This window comes from Phalacrocorax carbo, chromosome 5, assembly GCF_963921805.1.
Source record: "Phalacrocorax carbo chromosome 5, bPhaCar2.1, whole genome shotgun sequence".
NCBI classification, from domain to species: domain Eukaryota; kingdom Metazoa; phylum Chordata; class Aves; order Suliformes; family Phalacrocoracidae; genus Phalacrocorax; species Phalacrocorax carbo.
Genome location: NC_087517.1, coordinates 23,531,076 through 23,554,078, shown reverse-complemented (window position 1 = coordinate 23,554,078; position 23,003 = coordinate 23,531,076). Strand labels below are relative to the sequence as shown.

At 39.3% G+C, this 23,003-nt stretch overlaps 1 protein-coding gene across 1 annotated transcript; it reads right to left on the bottom strand.

The window, feature by feature from the left end:
• Positions 1 to 961: 961 nt before the first annotated feature.
• On the bottom strand, positions 962 to 14,507 carry LOC104044024 (plasma membrane ascorbate-dependent reductase CYBRD1). Its single transcript, XM_064451584.1, has 4 exons — positions 13,923 to 14,507; positions 6,893 to 7,101; positions 4,159 to 4,313; positions 962 to 3,958 (listed from the first exon to the last, which is right to left on the bottom strand). Exons 1-4 carry the CDS (start codon positions 14,107 to 14,109, stop codon positions 3,658 to 3,660), a joined length of 852 nt encoding a protein of 283 aa, XP_064307654.1. The 5' UTR covers positions 14,110 to 14,507; the 3' UTR covers positions 962 to 3,657.
• Between the last annotated feature and the right edge of the window lie 8,496 nt (positions 14,508 to 23,003).

Genomic DNA, 23,003 nt, shown 5'->3' with positions numbered 1-23,003 from the left:
TAATCCATATTTACAATATTATATGCAATCTTCTTGGTAACATGTAGTAAGAAGTGTATATGTACTTACTGTACATTCAATTTTAAAATCTAACTTGCACTATCAGTTCTCAGTTTCATTAATGTTGGAAAAAACACTGTTCTGCTTCTGTGCACAGTACTACATGACAGCATGTAAATACATTTTTTAAAATATTTTTTCAGGCATCTTTAAAAAATAGTGCTTTTAATGTTAGGTTTTGTAACTTCCTATGTTTTTGTAGGAATCAAAATTTGGCATGTAAGCTCTACAGTCATGTCCCTGTAAAAACAACAATGTAGAAGATTTCCAAATGTGCAGAAAAAGCCTGATAAAAAAGCTACAGTTCTACCTTCCATTTATATACTTGAAAATACACCTTTTTATTTCCCATGTTGCTACTATTACATGTAAATAGAGGTAAGAAAAGTTGCATGAAAGGAAAGTTAATGGAAGGCCACTTTGAGAAGCAGCTTGAGGAATACCTTTTTTTTCTAGAGAAAATTATTCTCCAAAGTCCTATGTCTTTTCATTTATCACTTGAACTAACCTCACATGTTGTGAGGATACCTAAAGACCTTTTCAATCAGTTTAGAACAGAAGCCAAAAGTCTATAGCATGTTGAGTCTGTTTTAAATTGCACACACCAAGGCTGAGCAAGGTTGAGGAGCTCATCGCCACTGCATCTCATGGGGACTTTCCAAACACCAAAGCAGCCAGAAGCTCAAAGTTCATACCCATAAGATATCACTGGTTATCATAATTTCCCAGAATGGAATCTTCCAGCTCCTACCGAGTTTCTACTATCACGTCTAACCTCAAAGTTGAAAAACAAAAACACAGTCTGGCAGACTACCCTCAAAAGGTTGCTAAACCTTGATTTTCAATTAGTTTTATATCATTGGAATAGAGAAGTAAAGAAATTCCACCAGTCTTTTTCAAGTATCATTACTCCTGAACAGTACATGGAATAAAATAGACAACAGAATGCATACTGGTTACTACAGCTTAACTTTAACAGCATATAGAACCTTCACCTAAAAGCTGTTGATTTCAATACATTCAAGTCAGAGTTGTAACAAAAGAAATCACAGATTTTGTGGTTTTTTTTTCCCAATGTACTGTACACTTAGAGTTTCTTCCAGAACAATCCTTAGACAAGTGACTACCTTCCACAGAAAGACATGCTTTTACTAGATGACTTAGTACTATGCAAGGATTGAATGAGCTCATTTTCACAGGTGGATGAGACACAGTAACAGGCCAATACATACCACATTAAAATGCTTGGCTGTGTGAGTACGGTACAGAAAGCTAGCATAGTAAATTACTAGAACAGTTGACTTCATTTATTCACTTCACCTATTATACTTTGAAAGTGTTAATAGAGCATCTCTCACAAAGACTAAATGTGCATCCACCACTCTAAGATGCTTACTGATTTCACCAGAAAAGCAGACTTGTTGAGCAGAACATAACGACATCAGAAGACGACAGCAGTTTAGTGTTCTGCAGAATCTGCTGCGAATCCCTGTTCCTACTTAATGTTCAATATATAAATTTGTAATAGGATGCATAACATAATCATGCCATGTCAGTTGAGCACTAATGTCATGTAAAACAAGTGCTCTTGTTTTTCTCTCAGAAAGCTGCTATCAGCACTGTTTGGATTTTATGCTGAAGCTGGGCAGAACAATTTTAGGGAAGACAGATACTTGCATGGAACTTGAAAAACAGGGAAAAAGCTGTCCAATCCATTGCACATAGTGGGACTGGAGGACAGAGGGATAGTATTCCCTCTATCACACCTGAATTCACTCAGTGAATACACTGAGGTATTTAAAAGCAGGTATTTTCTCAAATGAAACAATACACCAATGCTAAGTGGGTCCCAGTCACCCACAAAACTTCTGTAAGTGAAAGCACAGAACTCTGGGATGTAGTCCCTGAGTACCAAATGGTACAGCAAAAAAGTTTTTAAAATAATTTACTGTGCTAGCTTTCTATACTGCATTCACCAAATAATTAAATGTTATTACAAATCAAATAACAGGAACTGAGGTGCTTCTTGTCACAGAAGATCCAAAATCACTCATGATCAAAATTGTTTGTACTAATGCGACACTGAACTACAAAAATCGCATATTTGCTAAAGTTTAATGTGTTTAAACATTTTAAAAAGCTGAAGTAGACAAAAATTTATGTAGTCTTTAAAAAATAGGGAATTATATGCTGTCTGAAACTGTCTATATTGCAACACAAACACTGGTAGATTTGGATTTGTGGGCTCTGCAGGTTTTACAAGTGAAAGGCTCATCATTTTGGACATGTGCAATCAAAATAACCTACTATAATTATTCTTATGTAGTAGTAGTAAAAATATAAGTATTGTTTATATCTGTGAAAATAATGAATGAGTATAATACATTAATACTCCGATTACTAGAAAGAGCGATAAAAGTAAAGTGCCAGTAGAGACTCAAACTGCATTATTTAACACTTTAATTTCAAATTTAAAAGCCATAGAGTTTATATAGTTTGCTTAAAGACTAAACTGTGTCTTCATGCCTGGGATGATAATGATTTTGACACCAGCGTGGAGATACAAAAACTGGCTTTCATTTAATTGATAGCATTTTAATCAAATCAGCAAAGATCAGCTGTTTCCTGGAGGAAGCACTTCTCACTTCAAGCTCCTTTCTTCGGTGAGACTGCTAGCAGTCTTTGGTTTCTAACCTCCTAATCTCTAGTCTAGTGTCACGAATCAATAGGACTGTTCAGTCAAATAAAGATAGTAAAATGCTGCCTTCTGGGATAAAAAGAAGACTTAGTTTAAGTGATACATATTTTTCTAAGTGTGTATCTATAGCTTTCCAAATAAGACAAATTGTGCGTTTGGATGTGTTAAAATTTCCTTGGATTTCAGTAATGATCGCACATAATCCAAAGCCAAATGTTGTCTGTATACAGTATATTTGATAGAGTTGGTTAAAAAGTGAACAGATACGTTCTGATTCAAAAAACCAGAAGTTTTTAATGGAAACATAACATTTAATGGAGATATGAGGCAAACTTTAATTTCTTTTTTTTTTAATTCAAAATTTTAGACTAAACATTTTTATGGTGCAACTCTGCAAAGTGCTGAATGGCCTCAGATCCCATAGATCTTAGCAGCTGCTGATGGTGGTGGGGTAATCAGGGCTTTAAAAAAGTAAACATTACCAGAAAAATTATGTGTGACTCACTAAATTCTGCTGTCTGGTATACTTCATGACTCCAATTCATAACCTGCAAAATCACTCAGGGCAAAATTTAGTCTGAATCTTGTTAACTTTTCACTACTATAAGAGGTATAAACATTACATTAAAAAGTGATATGGAAAACATTTTCCAGTTATGTGAGTTTGCCATTATGTGATGTCATTCACCCTCTCATTTTTTAAATGAGGACTGAGCATGAACCAATATATTTGGGACTTACTGGAATTCATATGCAGGAAACTTGAGTATCTCTGAGCAAGCCATACTGAAAATAAAACCCCAACCTATTTATATATCACTATAACTAAATTGGAAGGAACCGGGGGCAGGGGTGGGGCGTGGGGTTGGCAGTATGACAGTGCTGTTACTGTATTTTCTTTACATAGTTGACCGTTGGCATGCTTCATCAGGTTTGAGGTTTTGTTTTCTGGCTGCTTCACTATTGATCCTCAGGTCAGATTTATCTCCATTACTGCCATCTGTCATTGTGGATTCTGCTTCTGTGCCTTCAGGAGTCCCTCCAATGGGCCGCAGAATTTTAGCATTCTCTTCTGGGGGGCGCTTCCAATGGGGCCTGCTCGCCATCCACAAAATAAGTGCACCAAATATGACAAGCAAAAGACCAAGACAGTTGACAAAAGTTGCCTCTGGTGGGGATGCACTATATGAAGGAGTCTTCCTTTGGAAGAGGGAAAAAAAAAAAGAGTCAGTTTTTTTAAAGACAATCCTGGCCTAAAAACAGCAGTGTCCTTCTAGGTAGGAGGTCTTTTTAAAACAAAACAAAGCAATATCCCAATATTAGATGGTTATTATTCTGTGCAAATGGAAGTACAGTTTGCAAGGAATAACTTTAATAAACAAGTAAAAAAAATTACTTACAATGAAAATATAAGCTTTTCTGTGATTCCCATGAGAGCTGTTGCAATCACTGCTGCAAAGATGGTAAGACCCGAATAAACATGTATTGGCATGAGAGCTGCTCGGAGAGGAACTGGAGCAAAAGGGAGCAGAAAGATGGCAAAACCCAAGAAAAGCTAAACACAAAACAGATTAATAGTTAAAGCTATATGGGAAGAAAGTTGCACTTCTCAAGCAGAATAAAAATAATCATAAAAATTCAATTTTGAGATGTCTTCAGGTAGAAATTTGAAAAGAATTGTCATTTTTATTTCTGAATATATTTATCTTTAAAACCAAAGCAATAATTCTGGAATTATTAAATTATTAAATAATCTCCCCTAATATTAGTTTCCAAACTTATTGGTAATGCTAAAACTGCAACCAAACTAAGTACTGGAAACACAAGTTTTCAGTGTCACTAATTCAGTAATATATTAAAGGTGTGAGTAGCTACATTTTTAGTCTCTTCCAAATCCTGTTCTCCGCTTCTGTTACAGATTTACACATAAATGAAGATCAGAAGGCAGTCTTGACTTCAGTGAACTAAATAATTTTACCTTGTTAAGAGTTTTGGTTAAAGTACACGGTTTTTAGAAAGGCAATAGTCTATATCTCAATATATCATCAGCTGGCATTTACAGAGTTAGGATGTGCGCAGGTGGCATGAAGTTATTCAGGGGACATGAGTCCTCCCATGAGCACTAATTTTGTGATGGAAGATAACTCATCATGTCACATGGTTTCAGTCACAGGCTTGCCCAGTCATACTGAGGTTGCATCCCTTCTTTAGTTTGTTCTACCATTACTCACCCCTGCTGCTAAATTAGAAATAGTGCATGAATTTGTATTTCATCTTGCTTTAACTTCCAGTCTTAGTCCTTATTTTGTCTTTCCATGCTGGATTAAAGAGCCTGGTATTTTCTTCCTGGGAAGCTTTTTAATATACCATAATCAAGTCATCTCTTAATCTTCTTTAGATCTGCTAAACAGTTGGACCTTTACAAGTCTTTCACTGGAAGACAGTTTCCAGCTCTCAAATTACTTTTCCAGATTTTCTTCTTTTTTTTTCATTCCATAGTATTTTATAATAGTTTTGCCAATGCCATATATGGAGGTTAAAATAATCTCTAATAGAGAATTTTCTTTTCCTGCTGTCACAGCTTTGTGAAAACTCATTTTCAGCTTCATGCCATCTTTGAATACTTCTTTCCAGAGACACTGCTCTCCAAGAGACAGTCTCTGTTTACATTTCTTCCCTATCCTTAAATTTATATCCTTGTGCTATACTGTATTAACATACATTTATCTTAAATAAAATATAGTTACACTATTGTTCCTGTAGGTATACTATTATGTAAGCATCTTCCTTCAACACTTTTTCAATTCTGAGACTGACATACCATTTCTGGCAATTGCCAGGTGTCTTCTCTGTTAATAGAGATACTGCTTTATGACTATTTTTTAACAATAGTGCTCAATCACTTAATGAACATCAGCCTCTGACTGGAGACTTATATCCCAGTTTGGAGGAAGTAACACCACAGTTCTAATGATGAGACAGGCAAGGCATTAAGTGCCACTGGTCATGTTTATAGTAACAAAATGAAAAGTAGATTTAAGATCTTATTCACAATTCTTTATCTTAACCATTAGAAAAAAATGCTGATACTCAGTGTAGTGGCAACACAGATTTCCCTGAAATAACTGCATTATTAAGACAAGGAAAATCTTAACACTGCTCCTTCTTATTCATGAGCTGTTCAACTATAAAGAATACACTCAACAATGCTGCAATATGCTTTCTTTTTTTTTTTTAAGTGTTAAAACCACTATTTCAACACTATTTCCTGTACCTCGTAGCCTGAGCAAATCCCTCAGCTGGGTATCTTCTGTGCTTGATCACCAGATAATTAAGTCTTTTTTTTTTTTTAGTGTTTTGGCAAAAAACCTAAGAATCACAACTTGAATGAACAAAATTAATTTCCATAGTGTAATAACACAATATAGGGAATTCAGAATGTATATGCAGAAACATCACATCTGTATGTGTACATACATGACACATACAAGACATACAATGTCAGGGCATGCCTGCTCTTCTATGCCAAAAGCAAAACATACTAGGTTAGCTATTTTTATATTATGATAACTCTAATTCTTTGCCAATTTGAGCTGTTAAAAGCATGCATACAAACATTTATCAAAGTTTTGCCAATTCATGAAAACTGGTTAGACAACAGTAGCTCATTCAGATGTCAGATCCTTTAGATCTGCACTGCTCCCTGCTGCACTTGTTCTGCTGATAAAGAAAAGTCTTGAGGCCAAGGAATGACAACTTAAAATTATGATAGCTGGAAAAAACGAAAAACAATTTCTTCATTTGAGACTTCCTTACTGAAAGCTCTAACCATATTTAAATATGCTCCAACAAACCAAACCAAGTAACTTCAGCTTAGAAACACACTACTGTATAACTGAATAGTAAATAAACTGCCATTATTCCAGCAAATCAACAGTATATGCTTTAAAATACCTTTTTCTTTGAAGTCAAGGATTCAGTATTTGCACATTTACATGTTAATTTGCCAAATCACAGAATGTAAAATGGGTATCCCAATAGTTAAGAGTGTATTAGTGAGGGTCTATTGTGCCTGAATTAATCAACACATTCTTCAAATGCACAACGTGTTTATAAATACAGTTAGATTCTGACCTGGAGAGAATAAAATATAACCGCAGTCAGCCCAATCCAGCTGTGCAGGCTGTACATGTTAGGAATGTTCCTGGCATTGTGGTATTCAAACACGGCTACCATAGAAACAATTGCAAGAATCATAGCTATGGTATTTAATCCAGCATGTATGAACTTCATTAGGAGTTTGCTGCACTTCCAGGTCCAGGGCAACCTGTACACAATAAGAGCTGAAGAAAGAACAGAAACAAGATTTTGTGCCTTATAGGATAACTTATCTCCAATTTCCATAATCATGCATCATTCGCATAGTTCCATTGTAAATTACAGGAAAATCCAACCTTTAATCCTCTAAAAAAAGTCAATTAAAATGCTTTTTCTCCTACACACAGCATAGCATATTCCAAACATGCAACTGAGGCTTAAATATAGCTTTCAGGAAGATATCTTCACAATTTTAAAAAAACGTGTGTTTCAAAAAAGAAAAACAAAAACAGTAAACAACACGGTGTCATCTTTTCCTCATTCCTCAAATTGACCTAACAGGAGTTCTGCATAGGATTTTGAGTTTTCTGCTACTAGTCAGATTGGAGGAGTAGGGCCCAATTCTTATATTCAGAACACCACCTATTGAGAAAGTGTGTAAGATTATTTTTTAATATTTATTCTCTTTGCCAACTTTGGATAATGCTATTCTCTAATTGCGTAGATATTTATATGACTATCTATTGCACTGATATCAACAGGACTACTTTAAATGGGAAAATGCTGCTCAGCATAAGGGAATCATAATCTGACTCTTATGAGACAAAAGGATTTGGCAACAACAACTCTTCCAACACTGTCAGAGTTACTAATGTAAATATAGGCAAAACCCCCTTTACTTCTCAATGACCCTAGCTTTTTATGCAAAAAGCATAGGTTATGGAAAATAAATAGGATATTCAGTCTGTATGTTGTGATGAATAATAAAAAATGACAAATTAATTTCAAAGTTCTGTTTACACATTTTTGTTTACTTGCATGCATGCCAGGAAATACAGTACTGCACTGAATAATTCACAAAGAAAACGCTATTCACAAGTGAAATTTCCAGACTATGATCAAATTTTAAATCAACGTATGCTTTTACATACTGTGTGAAAATATAATACTGGAATGAAAGTGTCCCTTAGAACATGTAAATATATACAGCACTTAGTTCTCAGCTTTCTACTTTTATAAAGTAACAATAGTAAATCCTACAGAATCAGGAAGATAGAAGCCTTGTTTTTAAGACAGTTTGACAGAAATCAATCTATATAACATAGGTATGATTCAGCACACCAAGCTTATGGTCACCTCCAACAGTTCCCCAAAAGTTACATGGTAGTTTAATATCCTGTTAATATTGAAATAATTGCCTGCATCACGCTATTATTAATGAACATAGTACTAATGATTATGATTCCTAATTTTGTAAAACAGGTATGCCAAAACGCCCCAAATAAGCCTCAACATTCCACGAGGATATTCCCAGCAAATCCTCCTTGCTCCATCTTACAATATGGCCCATAGTATTGTCAATAATTTACTCTAAGCACAGCAGAGTACTGGACTCTATATGTCTTGAAGTAAACTTGGTGTGGATAGGTCCTGGTCTCAGTTTTCAGTCTTTGATCTCAGAGAGCCAAGTCCAGGGTAAAATTTTTTTATAACATTTTTCTTGGCTGCATAAGATGCTGTGATCTAAGTTGATTTAACTTCCAAAATCACTATCAAACTCCCTAGTCACTAGTCCATGTAGTCTTAGATCTCTGTCTGGGCCATGAATTTTCTGGGCTGTTTCCCATAAACAGTATGATAGAAAAGCAAGGAATACAGACTAATGGCTTGGACACTTGTTAATAATACCATGCATTAGTATGTTACATGCCACAGCCCAGGACATATGCAGTACAATTTGGTTTAATCCTCTTTCTGTGAGGGCTATGTGTGAGGTTATACACTGCAACTTGAGTAGATCTGACTTTAACACTGTAAAAAGACAGAGTCCCATTTCCTCATCACCACTTTTGTTCCACTTCTGCGTGCTTCCCTTTGTCACAACTCGTCATTTTCTGACCAGCAGGAGGAACCAAGACAATCCAGGGAACAAAGGGGAGAGAAGGAGGAAGATTGTACTTTCAGTGCTGCAAGCTCTTAAAAACTGACTCAGACATGATACGTAATTTCATCTCAAAATTAAAATAGCCTGGGTTAAGAGCACATACATAATTTCAGCATTTTTAGTGGTGACATGCTAAAGCAGTCCTGTGAAGAACTTTCTCTAGGTACAGCATCTCTTCTCCACTACTGCTAAGAGATTTGACAGTCTAGGCATCCTTAGACACAGCTTCTTCACTCAGATCTCACTCCTGTTTTGAGCTCTGATTTTAAAGCACATCACATAGGGCAGAGTGATATTGCAGTATCTTGTATGTGGCATGGGACACCTGTTCTTTGCCAAATGTACAAAGCAAAATCCTAGAGTTAGCTCTCTAGTATTTCTGACTGGCACATGCTGCACATGCTGTAGGGAGGTGTCATGGATTGCTCATGAGATGCCTTCCATCTTAGCAGGCACATGGCGTGGTTCTGTGAGTGCACTGGGTGTGCACTGCACAGCACCTCAGAGCTGCCAGTAAGGAACATTCCTCTTCACTCCTGTATCCTTTCCTGCTCCTTCTTGGCTGATCCTGTTGCTCACCTTTGGCAAGTTCTGAATGCCCGCTAGATTCTTTGGGAACGTCTTTAACACAGAATGGACAGGTGCCCATCTATGATTTCAGAGGGACTCAAACTAAGCTCCTCAAGAGAACTGCCTCTTCACAAGCTGCCTGTGATGAGACCCTTACAGCTCAGGAGTTACTTACCCTTCCAATTCTTGAGAATTCTGCAGCCCATTGGAATTTAGAAACTCCAGGAATGAGCTACTTTTCCTTTGAACAGATGTTTTGTTACGTTTGAGGCAGAGATAATCATGTTTGTCAGATAATTCAGAGCAAGCATTATCTTCAGATGTGATTTAAAGGTGAAAGACTATGCTTACTTTAAAACAGGTTTGCACTCCTCCTTGCTCTTGCACATTGTCCACCATCTCCCTTTTCCCATCTATGGCACTTCTGAGACCCTTCGTGCAGACAATTCAACTTTATTCCGGCAAAAACGGTACTTGGGATGAGTGGTGGGGGGTGGGTGTTAGTTTTTTGCTAGTTGAGTTAATTTAGTTTATGGGTCTGACAAGGGCCACAGCTGGCACAAACAAACGAGTAAGAAGATGAAGTCTGAGTCAAAGAGAAAGCTGAAAGGGAGAAGTGGAGGAAACAAGTAGGAATATTTCAGTCACAGTGAGCTGTTAGATTGTCTCACCCACCTAGGTAATTCATCCACACAGATGAAATTTAAGTGACTCTGTAACACCATGTGGTAATGTGGCAGACCAGGATTTTTCCTTCTCTTTTCTCTGTAAGAACTCGTAAGTAACATTCCTGGTGTATTCCTTTATTAATATACTGCTGACGTTAGGACACATCCTCATGTATCATACAAATTGTATGATATTTATAAATCATATATGATCAGGAATATTAATTGTGCAAGCATCTTCCAAGATTTATAGTGTCGACCTACAACTTTTTGTACAGAGTTTACAGGTGACTCATAAGCAGTAAAAGACTGATCTGAGGATGGGAGACAAAGACTACCTCACTCTCCTTGTTCTGACTCACTCTTTATTCAATTTTCCACAACCCCAAAAACCACCATGTTGCTCCTCAGTCTGCAACAGAGGTTGTCACACCTCTATAGGAAAAAATATTTTTAATTAGGTGAGTAATGGGAAATCCTCAAAAATCATTTATTCAACATTATATTTTGATGGGTTTCTTAATTAGCCCTTTGGGAGAGAACCAAACATTATCATTTGCTGGCCAAACACAAACTAGTGTGCAAATACTCCTTTAGAGCATGTCCTCTCTCTACAGTCATTGTTCATCATTTCCACATGTAAAATAGGACAGAATTCCTTATTTACTTATTTAACCCATTCTATCACACTACTATTCCATCAAGCCCTTCTTAAAACTCATTTTTTCCTCATGTTTATTTTCCTGTCTTATTCTTTTCAAAAATGTTGCTGTACTAGTATGCACACAGACTTTTATTGCCTGTGTTTTTCCCACTTTTAAGTCTAGAAAATAATCTGGACAATTACTGTGCGCTGACAGTGTTTTGTCAGGTATCATTTACCTATAGGTGCTGATCCACAAATAGTAAGTGTTGATATTAACATGCCTACAGCTTTTTCACTTGATTGACAAGATACACAACACTTATCAGGGCTCATCTACTTCCCAATATACACATTATTAAAGCCATCCCTTCTACCTCCTACAGACCAACAATACCACATTTCTAACCTTTGTATAGACCTTAATGAACTCAAGAAACAGGTGATTTGATTATTATTTCAAATCCTCCACACAAATTTAACCAAGATATTTATTAGCTATTCCTGTCTACTTTTAACTACTTAAAGACTTCTTTTTCTTGTATGTGTGCAAAGAGACATCCTATTCCACAGTCTAATTCAAATTACTTTGAACTCAATGGCAGACTTCTGACAGCCAAATCTGAATCAGATTCACAGTGGTATCTTATCTGTTGATATTTCATCTGATTTACTACTATACTACTTCAGTCTCTGACTTTGCTTTACTTGTTATACAACAGGATTTCCCCCCCAGATAATGCCCTATATCAATGAATTCCTTGTATATGTTTTTTTTTTCTTTTTTTGAGCTATGGTAAACTCCCATTTACTTTACATATATCCTTACTTACACAAGGCTTGAGGCAACATCCTTACTCTGTGGCACAGGGACAAACCAAGTTTCAGGGGGAAAAAAAAAAATATGTAGGAAAAAACTGCAGAAAACCTCCCCCTATTTTCTTCAGAAACTCTATGCTTATATAAAATACAGTACTTTGATCACAGTAAGTAGCATAGATCTTAGTGCGGTCAACAGGTGTTTCTTGTTGCTTCTTTATAGCCTGAAATTACACTTCCCAGGACGTATTGAGCAATATCATGTAAAACAACTTGAAAATAGTTCATTGCTCAATAGTAATTTGTAACTGGAAGCCACAAAGCTGAGAACACACCCCACTCCCATTGAAAAGATGAGATTTGCAATGTATGTTCAAATCACAATGTTTCCTTAATAGCCAGGACTAGACAGTCACCCACTCCTCCTCCCTCTTCCAACCTCTGACTGGCTGGGCTCCCGCCGAAGAGCGAGTGAGCACACATGTGATGCAAACAACATGTTCCACTGGAATGAATATCCGGATGTGCTGGACAAGTTTTCTGGCTGGATGAATGCAATACATCATTCAGCAGTGAAGCAAATGTAAATAAGGTTATTAAAAATGAAACTCTAAGTTTGTCTAGACAAAACTCTAGTTTGTCTTCTATTGCAAAGAAAAAATACTGCTTACATTTAGCCTGTAAGTCTCCAGAGGTTCTTCATTACTTAACAACGGTAAAATCTTCCCCATCTTCTCCTCCCAAAAGTAAGCGGTAAAACTGTGGGAGAATTTCCTCTGTTCTCTGCAGTATTTACGTGCCCTGCTTGGAGATAGTACTAATGTTGCACTAGCAAGAATTTTGTTAATTGCTTTATAAAAAAATACTGTTGGAAGTTGTTACCTGTGTCAAATTTCCCCATTAGTTTTAATGCCATTAGCATAAACTGACACTCCCAAATGTCAGGCTTTTGAAGGTACAGTCCGGTGCCCTTATTTTTGCAATATTCAGCTCTAGTTTAAATATATTCACAGGCTAGATAAGTCCCTCTGTGGTGCTCTACCATTACCTGCTTTTTAAACTTTACTGAGAGCATTGTATTTTTATTTTCTAAATTGATACTGTTTATGAACTATAGTGTGTCTGAGTCACTTTCTTGGAATTAGCCAAGTACACTAGCAGTAAAAACACAGTTCAAACTCCAGTGCTCCTGCTGATCTCAAGCAAAAAAACCTTGCACTTAAGGCCTACCATACTAGTTGTGTGGGATGTTAAAAAAAAGATAAGTGTAACGGGAAACGTTTACAAGTCAGTCCAAGGCTGACCCCTATGCAACCAAAAGTTCATACGCTCTGTAAAAAAAGCAAAAGCCACCAGAGCATCACAATCACTGCACGTTATTTAGGCAACAGAATTAAGAATGAACTTAAAAGATATATTTTACAAAATAATTTACAGTAAGTCTGGGCTGATGAATTGCATTTTAGTGATGCTTACGATGACACATTTTCTCTGGCAGAAACCCCATTCGTGGATTTCTGTAGCCAGCTTCAGTGGTACTGAAGTTTCCTTTCTCCTCTCAGGATACGGGAGGGAGCCAAAAGAGAGGGAGCCAAAAGAGAAACTTTCCTCGGGCAGCATTTCTGGCATTTCGATTCTCAACTTGCATAAATTCAGGCTGACTAGGAAAACACACCTCGCAAGCATTACTCAAAGTGCAAAGCAATCCCAGGCCAGGGTAAACAAGTGCTTGCAGAAAAAAGCACATATAGCAGTTTCGGCTTACTACAAGGGACTCTTTGTCCCTTCTCGGGGAGCGCTGGCTTTCCCAAACCGCTCCGGCCGTGCACCGCGGGCCGCCGCGCTCCCGCTGCCACCCGCTGCCGGCCGCCCCGGCGGCTGCGCCCAGCGCCCCCAGCGCCCCCAGCGCCCCCAGCGCCCCCAGCGCCCCGCTCCCGCTGCCACCCGCTGCCACCCGCCCCGGCGGCTGCGCCCAGCGCCCCCAGCGCCCCCAGCGCCCCGCTCCCGCTGCCACCCGCCCCGGCGGCTGCGCCCAGCGCCCCCAGCGCCCCCAGCGCCCCGCTCCCGCTGCCACCCGCTGCCGGCCGCCCCGGCGGCTGCGCCCAGCGCCCCCAGCGCCGCCCCGGCCCCACGCAGCTCCCCGCCGCTCCGCTCCGCCCCGGCCCCCGCCGTGCCAGCGTCGGGCACGGGCCCGCGACGCACCGATGCCCTGGATGAACACGAAGCCCGTGATGATGAGGACGGGGTGCCAGTTGAACTCCCGCGGGCCTCCGTCCCAGCTCAGCCCTTCGCGGTAGTGGAAGACCCAGACGAGGGAGAAGACGACCGACACGAAGCCGACCAGCAGCGCCGAGACCAGCAGCGCCAAGAATCGCCCGTAGTCCTCCATCTTCTTAGCCCGGAGCGCGACAGGCAGCGCCGCGAAGGAGGGGCCGGGCGGCCGGGCGGGGTCGGGCCCGGGCCGGGGCCGGGGCCGGGGCCGGGGCCGGGGCCGGCGGAGCGGCGGGCGGTGCCACCCCGCAGCACGCTGCCCGCCCGGCGGGGTCAGGGGCGGGAGCGGGGCGGCCCTCCGCGCCCCTCCGCCCTACCCGGCGTCGGGCCGGCGTCCCGCCGCGGCCTCGGCACTGCTTCTTCACGAGGAGGGTGTTGCTTTTGTCTTTTAAAGCAGTTTTTACAAGCCTGACGAGGGCTTCTTTCCCTCGCGTCGAGAACTGCGCCTTGGAAAAGCCGTTCCTGTGCCAGCCCGTCCCCTGCCAGGGCGCCGGCCCCGCAGCTCTGCCCGCTCCCCCCCGGCGCCAGAGCGTGGGGGTCGATGTTTGCGGGACGTGGATGTAGTGGGTGTGGCGGGTGTGCTGAGTGAAGACACTGATGGGCGGCAGGAATTTACAGACCTGCCGAAAAGATAAGCCAACCCAGCCATGACCACTAAGAGATAAAGCAGGAACGCTGCTGAGATGAAGAGGCAGGCGGCATACAGAAAATGCAGAGTAGAGGCGCGCTTAAAGACACCGATGGCCTGTACTTGCAACACGCTTTCTGTTATGATCATTCCCTTTACCTCCTACTGGATTCACTGAGTGCTGCAAATGTGAAACAGATACTAACCGGTTTCATATATGGACTCTGGCCTATGTATGCAGGAGTATTTGGCCATTGTTCTGTTGAATAGCATCGAATACATCAAATGCCCACGGGCTAAGCAAGGGAGGGCACAAACCTTAAGATAATTCCAACAGGTATGGAAAGGCCCACTGCAGGGAAGTTAGAGAGGAAAACAGAAGAAAAAGAAACAGAATTGCGAAAGAGACAACAAGCATTGTTAGCCAAAAATACAACTTGATAGATTAGATCAGGCTTGTCAAATCATCTATTCTGTTGCTTTTTCCTTTGCTGTAGAACATTCAGCAGTAGTAGGAGGATATGCCCAAACATACATTCAACACTACTTTTCTGGTATTTGATTAACTTACTTTTGAAATATATATAGTGTCAGAATACATATGAATTAGAAAGTCATTAACTGATTGAGAGGAAGAAAATACCATTAAGTCTGGCTAGCCTTTGAGCTGTCTGATATCTCATGCTCAAATTGAGGCTTGAAAAATGAAAGGAAACAGTTTTATGGAACTTAAAATACTTTCAGTAGAGTATCTGCCAATTCAAACCCAAGTACTTACTAAAGCATTGGAAACATCTACATAGAGACGTGAAGACGAAGCCAGATTGGAGTGGGATCCAAATATATTTCTTAGTTATTCTCTCTAATCTCCTAAAAATAGATGTTGGGCTCTGACATTTTAAAGAAAAACTTGACTTGAGCATCAGTCCTACAATGGCGTTTAGCTTTAATTTGCATGAATTCGGTGTGACCTGCTCTCAGGATTTAAGTGGTTGCTCATTCTAGTCACAATGGTAACTATAACATTGATACTGTTAAGTTTCACAAGTCACAGCATCTAAGAGCAGTGAAGATCTAAGCCCTGAATCGTCTGATGAATGCACTCATGCATGAACTTCCAAGGCTGACAGGTTGTCATTAGCTCATGAGGCAAGCAGGTCATCTCAATATTATGTTCATTAAAATTTTACTAAGTTTTCTGTGGATTGCTTAAATACAGTGAATCTTTCTATTCCTTACTTGCAAACCAGCATATAATAAAACCATAAATCTGCCTCCTTATGCACAAAAAATGTCATGTGGCTTAAACAGCATAGTATTTAGAGATGTTGAATTTGGGGGTATTTTTACCTGTTAAAAAGATCTTTTTTCTCTACTTCTCTGGAATTCTTACTCATTGCCTTTTAAACAATCAAATATTCTCTGTTACCTTGTCAAAAACTTAGTGTTTAGTTAAAGAGTATCATAAAACCTTCAAATTTATGTTGAAATGTTACAGATCATGAAGCATCAGTTTCATGGTGCTTGTCAGTCCCATACAGGGAATCACAAAATTATTACACATAATTCCAAAAAATGGGTTCATAGACCCCAAATCTGTCCATTCTTTCTAGTTATACCAGCTGGTCTAGTAAAATGGGTTTTGTCTCTGTGAAGCCTAAAAATTAACATAAAACAAATATTTATTTTAATCTACCTTCTATGAACCTAAATCTCTAAGTTGCAAAATACTTCCAGTTCTCACTGGTTTCAACAAGCTTTGATGACATCCAGTCACCCTGACAGTCCCATATACGAACCCTCTACCCAAGGGATTTTCTTTATGCTTAAAACTATGTATCTCAGAAGACCTTCATGAATTCCTGTTGCTCAAACTGGTGTACCCTTTTAAAGCAGCCAATAACAAGAGCAACACAGATTTTTACTGAATTGAAAAATGAAGCCCAGTTTCGCCAGCTAACTGTGAACAAACTCTTTTCAAAATAGAACAGAAGAAATGCGAAAGCCTGCAGAGTGTTAAATAAACCAAACCTGAACAAAGTGCAAAATAGTTAGACAAAGTGAAATGTACTTTATGGAAAATCTGTAATGCAGAAGAGATTTCAGAGAGAACAATTAGTAATTCCTGCCTGTATTTCTCCTTATTTACTGTTCTTCCACCTCTTCTTGCCCACTTGACACAAATGTCGGATTGGCATAGAAACAGAACAGACGGCTACAATGTCCAAGGGGATTGCATGTTTACATGGAGGTGGGGACTCGACATCACAGAGCCAACTGCTGCAGGCTGAATTATGTATTGGATAATCTGTTTGGAACATAAACCCCCACTGGCATAAAAACAAAACTAGCCTGTAAGGGATTTTCAGGTCTCTTGGATCGATGAACACCTGTTTTTGTTGACCATTGCTGTAGATAGGTGCCACAGCAGTTCGCAATCTCTAGCTTTCCATCGTGATTTAACCCCAGCCAGCAACTAAGCACTGCACAGCCACTTGCTCACTTCACCCTGGTGGGATGGGAGAGAAAATCAGAAAAGTAAAAGTGAGAAAATTTGTGGCTTGAGGTAAAGACAGTTTAATAAGTAAAGCAAAAGCTGTGCACACAAGCAAAGCAAAACAAGGAATTTATTCACTACTTCCTGTTGGCAGCTCCAGGAAATCAGGGCTCCATCATGCATAATGGTTGCTTGGGAAGGCAAAACACCATCACTCTGAATGTGTCCCCCCTTCCTTCTTTTTCTCCCAGCTGTATATGCTGAACATGATGCCACATGGTATGGAATATCCCTTGGGTCAGTTGGGGTCAGCTGCCCCAGCTGTGTCCCCTCCCAAATCCTTGTGCACCCCCAGCCTACTCGCGGCGGGGTGGGGTGAGAAGCAGAAAAGTCCTTGACTCTGTGTAAGCACTGCTTAGCAGTAACGAAAACTTCCCTTTGCTACCAACAATCAAAACAAAGTCCCATACTAGCAACAATGAAGAAAATTAACTCTGTCCCAGCCACACCCACCACAATTTCTCAGAGCGTCTGTGTCCTAGAGCACACTGATGTTTTTTCAGTACCGTCCAACTGTCTCAGTGCGGTGCTCCCTCAGCAGGTCTGTCAGGACATCACCTAATACATGCTTCTTTCTTTGGGTTGCTGCATTGTCAGATGTAGGAACAGGATGACTGTGACACCAGACCTGGAAGAACCCACAAAATAGGCGGACAAAGACCTACAAAACAGACAAAGATTCACAGATTATTTTGAAAAGGCAGCAATGGACCCCTGTCTGTGTTGTGCCCGCGGTACATGGCTACTTGGCAACTTCTGTCATTGTTACTCTACCATTCATACATTTTGGGAGCAGCAGCCTAGACATAAACGTACATTTATGTTTACCTAAGCAACCCGCCATGTTACCATAGATCGTTATTTTATGCTTTTGATGTAACTTCTTAAATAGAGGAAGTGTTTCTAATTTCCAGTGACCAGTAACTGACTTGTCAGAGCTGTAGTTAGAATGAGGTTAGAGTCTTTTTTACCACTTACAACTTTATCTCTGTTTTTCCATCCTGGACAAGTCATTGAAGACCCAAGCCTTAGAACAGGACATTCCAGACAAGTTACAGTGCCCCTCGAAGCATTTGGATGAGTTTTTCAGAAGCCTGATGGCCGTTCATCTTGTAAACAAACAAAACTGCTGAGATAGTCCAGCCAGGTTTGTCCTGGCAGCTAACTTAACTGACTCTTGTGGAAGCTTTAGAAATAGCCCCCCAGCAGTTATATTACTAGGAGTAATACTGACAAATGAGTTTAAGTAATTAGGGTTTGGATGGCACAAACAGACCAGAATGATCCTTTTACTCTTTTTGGCACTGAGTTCCATGTCTAAGCAGCAGAACTATTTGACTTTTTCTATTGGGGGCATCACTAATTTATCCTTGCAAAAATTGCGACTATTGAATGGGACCCTTCCTAGAAATAATCTTTACTTGTTTTCCACCCTGGAGAGAGCTTTCACTGAGCTAAAATAAGGCATACAGTGTAGCTTTTGTCCACAATTCTATTCTGGTTATAGGCCAGTCATTATTACCTGTGCAAGGAAACCCTTTATTGTGCTTCAATATGTAGACAATTTGCTTCTGTGAGTTGTAAAATAGTTTTCTAAACATTTAAAGTCTTTTGTAAAAATTTTTGAAAATTGTGGAATCGTGGGGTGGTAGTTGGAACTGCCAAAGGAAGATTAGAAAATTTGACTGCTTGGACTTTTTATTTGGCTTGCACTTTCTCATTTTCTTCCCCACGACTCAGCAGCCTTGTCAGTGAATACATACGCAATGACAAGAGAAAGACAAGATGTGCATTCTCTTTATGCTCAAAGCAATTCTTACCAAAAGAAGCCAATCTTTCCTATTCTTTCAGTCCCTAGGCACATTTATCAAATACAAATGAAGATAGGGTGTAGAACTTCTGGGATCCCATTTTTGCTTCTCTGTCCAGAGAGCTGATCACTGAGACGTCATGGTGAAGCAGAAAAAAAAAAAAAAGTGATTTTGTTGAAGTAGAAATGCTGGAAGTATGCTGCTTTGGTCCACAAGAGAAATGTTTGTAAGACAGTTATAAAATCAAGCCAGCTTCCAGGCAGTAGAAAGAAGAGGCAGTGGCATTATAAAGGGCTAAAACAGGAAGAATGTGGTGTCAACAGTTAAGAGTTTCCTAGATCTTTGCCCCAGAGCATGGAAATGTGTCGCAACCATGCTGCATGTTATGTGTTAGAGGCAGGCAACGCACGTACATACCCAAAGCTGAGGCTAACTGCAGATCCAGAAGATAATCAGGAAAACTGCCAATGTATGAGTGAGAATGTGGAGCATCCAAGTAAACATGTTAACAGAATAATTTTCCCATCTGGCTTCTGGCAAGCAGCGGTTACTGGGGACTGGCTGGTGAGCCTGCAATCCTGTGCATCACATGCCTGTGCATCACATGGAGTGCACTGCTTCTCCTGCAGCACCTCAAGTAAGCCAGAGCTCTTGAGCCACTCTGCAGAGTAATTCCAGTGAATTTTAGCTTCCCCTTCCATGCTTCCTTTATGTCTTTTTGAGAAGAATGTACACTTACCCTTCCTTAAAAATATAATATTCTTAAGAATACAATATTCCTTCCCCACTCGGGCAGGAATAAGGCATTTGTACTCCCAGTTTGCTAAATGAACTATTGAGCTATACCAGCCAAAGCAGTTCACAGAATCACAAGTTGTATAAAATTGTATAATTTTAACTCTTCGCTGTGCTAGAATACCTACTTCCCTTTATTAAAAAAAAAACAAACCACAAAACAACAAAACCCAAACTGTTTTTGCAGTTCGTTTTAATCTTTTATTATTCAAAAGAAGCAGTCTGACTACTTTAAACTTATTTAATCTATCAAGATTAGAGTGTATTAGTGTGTTGACAGAAAATTCTTTTGGACCTCCTGAGGGTTATTTTGGTCATCGTTTTGTAACTTCAGTAAAGCAGAAATAAATACTAAAGTTATAGTTGTGTAAATGCCAAGTCTAGCAACCAGAAAGCTTCAAGCGGTCCTCTCTGAAAATCTAAGATTGTGAAATAGCTGCAAAATAAACATGTTCCCTTACTTATCTCTCATGTGGATTTTAAATACTGGAATACTTGTTTCCTTCTTTTAGTACTCATCTATTCAGTGTCAGTATCAGGAGAGGCACCTGGAACTCCTGTTGATACACAGAAATTTTCTTCAAGTATCAATAGGGCTAGTTGACAATTACTATACTATTCATCCATTCTTCAAAAGTAACATTTTTGCAGGAAGTGTTTAAATTCTTTGTTTCAGCAGGGACTAATTAAATTTCTCCAGTTCATGGAGATAAAGAAAAGAGTCAGAAAAGGTTCAGATATGCTATGCGATTTTTATTAGTGAGGCATTGCTACATACATATCAGATCAATTCACACACCTTCCAGAAAAAAAGTTCTTCAAAGGTTTTGTACTGGTGACTGTAGCAACACTTGGTGGTTATGAAAGAACTTAGTCGCTGTTCTATAAATTATTTTGTGGTTCAGCCTTGGAAAACTACATTCTGACTTCTTCTTCCCCTTTTTCGCTCCTCTCATTTAGGTTTTGTACATTGTGGCAACAGCAGAAAGTTTGTATCAAACAACCTTAGATGAAACCCAACGTGAATTCACTAGTCCATGACCTTTTTCCTTACTCGCCAATATTTTCCCTTTGCAGGCAGAGAGCCCAGAGACTTTGCTTGAAGCAGTTCCTCACAACTGTTCTTTAAGAAAACAGCCAGTCTACATGCCACCCTATATGGATGTTCTTTCTAGCAGGTACTCCTAACAGCAATCTTTATTGTAACCGGGAAGAGAATTAAATTATTAGCTGTTCCATCGTGTGGGATAGCTGTCACAGTTCCACAAGGAAAAAAAGGTTTCTTGCTGGTGAGTTTTTGGCAGTCTTCAGTTACTGTTAAGTAATATAAATGGTATTTGTCTCGATAACAAGAGGAAAATAAAAGACAAAATGAGAATAAAATGAGCAAGAAACTGTGCTGTTAAAGTAACGGAACATATCCAGAAAAAAAGAATAATTACTTCTCCATGCTGAAAATGCAGAAATTTTGGGTGAAGTTACCTAATTGGGAATGTTGGCAAAAGTGGCTAAGATCCCTTCAATTCTATGGTTGAAGTACACATCTGAGAATCTTCACCCATGTTAACAGTTCATCTATGCATTTACATTTATATATAATGTGTACATTCATATATATGACATATATATTCTTTTCTCCTTGGGCATCTAGTGTTAGTGAAAATAATGGAAACATGAGCTTTTCAGCTTCAAACTTTAACAGTATGCATTTGGTCCAGTTACTTGAGACTGCATTTGGTCTAATGACTCGAGGCTTTACCTGCAGGCTCTGGAAGCCATGGCATGAGTGGTAAGCACCCCTGAAATACACAGGAAGTAAGGGAACTCAGAATTTCACACTCATAGTTCCTTAGTCTGATTTTTGTAAAACAGAAAGCTATCAGAAAATGGGTTTCTTGATCGTAAAGCAGTTAGCTACTGCCTATGTAAAGTGAAGAATATTCTTGTCTTCCGTATTTTATTCATCTTAATTTCTGAATTTATAAATGGGAAATAAACTACTTTTGAAGAAGTTACTTCTGTTTTTTCAGAGCAATTTTGTTTCGTTTTTCTTGCAGTAATATCACACTTGCTTGCAGAGATAATTATGCTGGGCATGTGCACAAGAATGTTTTCTCCTCTGTAATGGAAACCACATGAGTATCCTTAGAATTTCTCCAGTCTACAAATAGTGTTATTCTTTAGTATACTGAATTACTCAGATTGTATAAGAGATTTCCAAGTACCTAATTTACATTATGAAAAAGAGAAAGATAAGTGCTCTAGAATCATTATAAATGGACATCAAACTACAGGTCTACAGGTCAGATCTAATGCATTCATTCACATTTCCTATCAAATTGATACTGCACAATAGTACAGCCCTGCCAGCAACAGCTACCAAAAAATGCTTACATGTAACATCTCCTAGCAAAGCAAGGCATTACCTTTTTCTGGTGGATGGGTTTTGTTTCAAAATTTAACTTGAAATAAAAGCTGTTGATTCAGGGGGGCTGCCACCAAGTGTGTGGGTATTTCTGTTTGGTTCAGTTACAGGGTTATTTTAAACAATGTAATAAACTACTGGTTTGTGATCAGGATTTTCTTCCCATCCAAATAGAAGTTTATTTTTGGAATTTCCTGGGGCTCTGCATAGGCACAGAAGGCAACACTGCTGTTCGCAGCTTGAAAGGCACAACACATAAGCATTTAGTGATTCTGCTTCTCTGGTGTGTCCCAGCCCATTCATATGTAGGGTTGTGAATAAACTCACAGAAGTGTTCAGGGCTAGTCATTCTGGATTCCCTATTCTTAAATAGCTTTCCAGGTGGTTTAAATTAAGCAGAAATATCTCACTTGTTTCTGAATGAAAACGTCTATGTGTGACCTTCCAGGATGGAACATCTGCCATTATCTGTAGTGCAGCAACACACTGTGTATTTAGAGTGATAGAATTTCTTACACGAAGCCCATAATCGTCTTCATCAAAGACTGGGCTGCCTTCTGGTCATTACGAGTTGCTGCATTTTTCACAAGATGGATACTGATGTACAATTGTTGATTTAGCAGAATATGAATATAACTACAAAAGTCTGCAATAACTTACAAATAACTGTTGCTGGAAAGTATAGTTCAGTACTCACCCTATTTAATAAACAATGAAGTTTAAATGTCTTGCTCTGGGAGGAACTGCTTTAATAATTCAAAGAGAAATGAGCATAAAATATCAATATCTGCTTAAG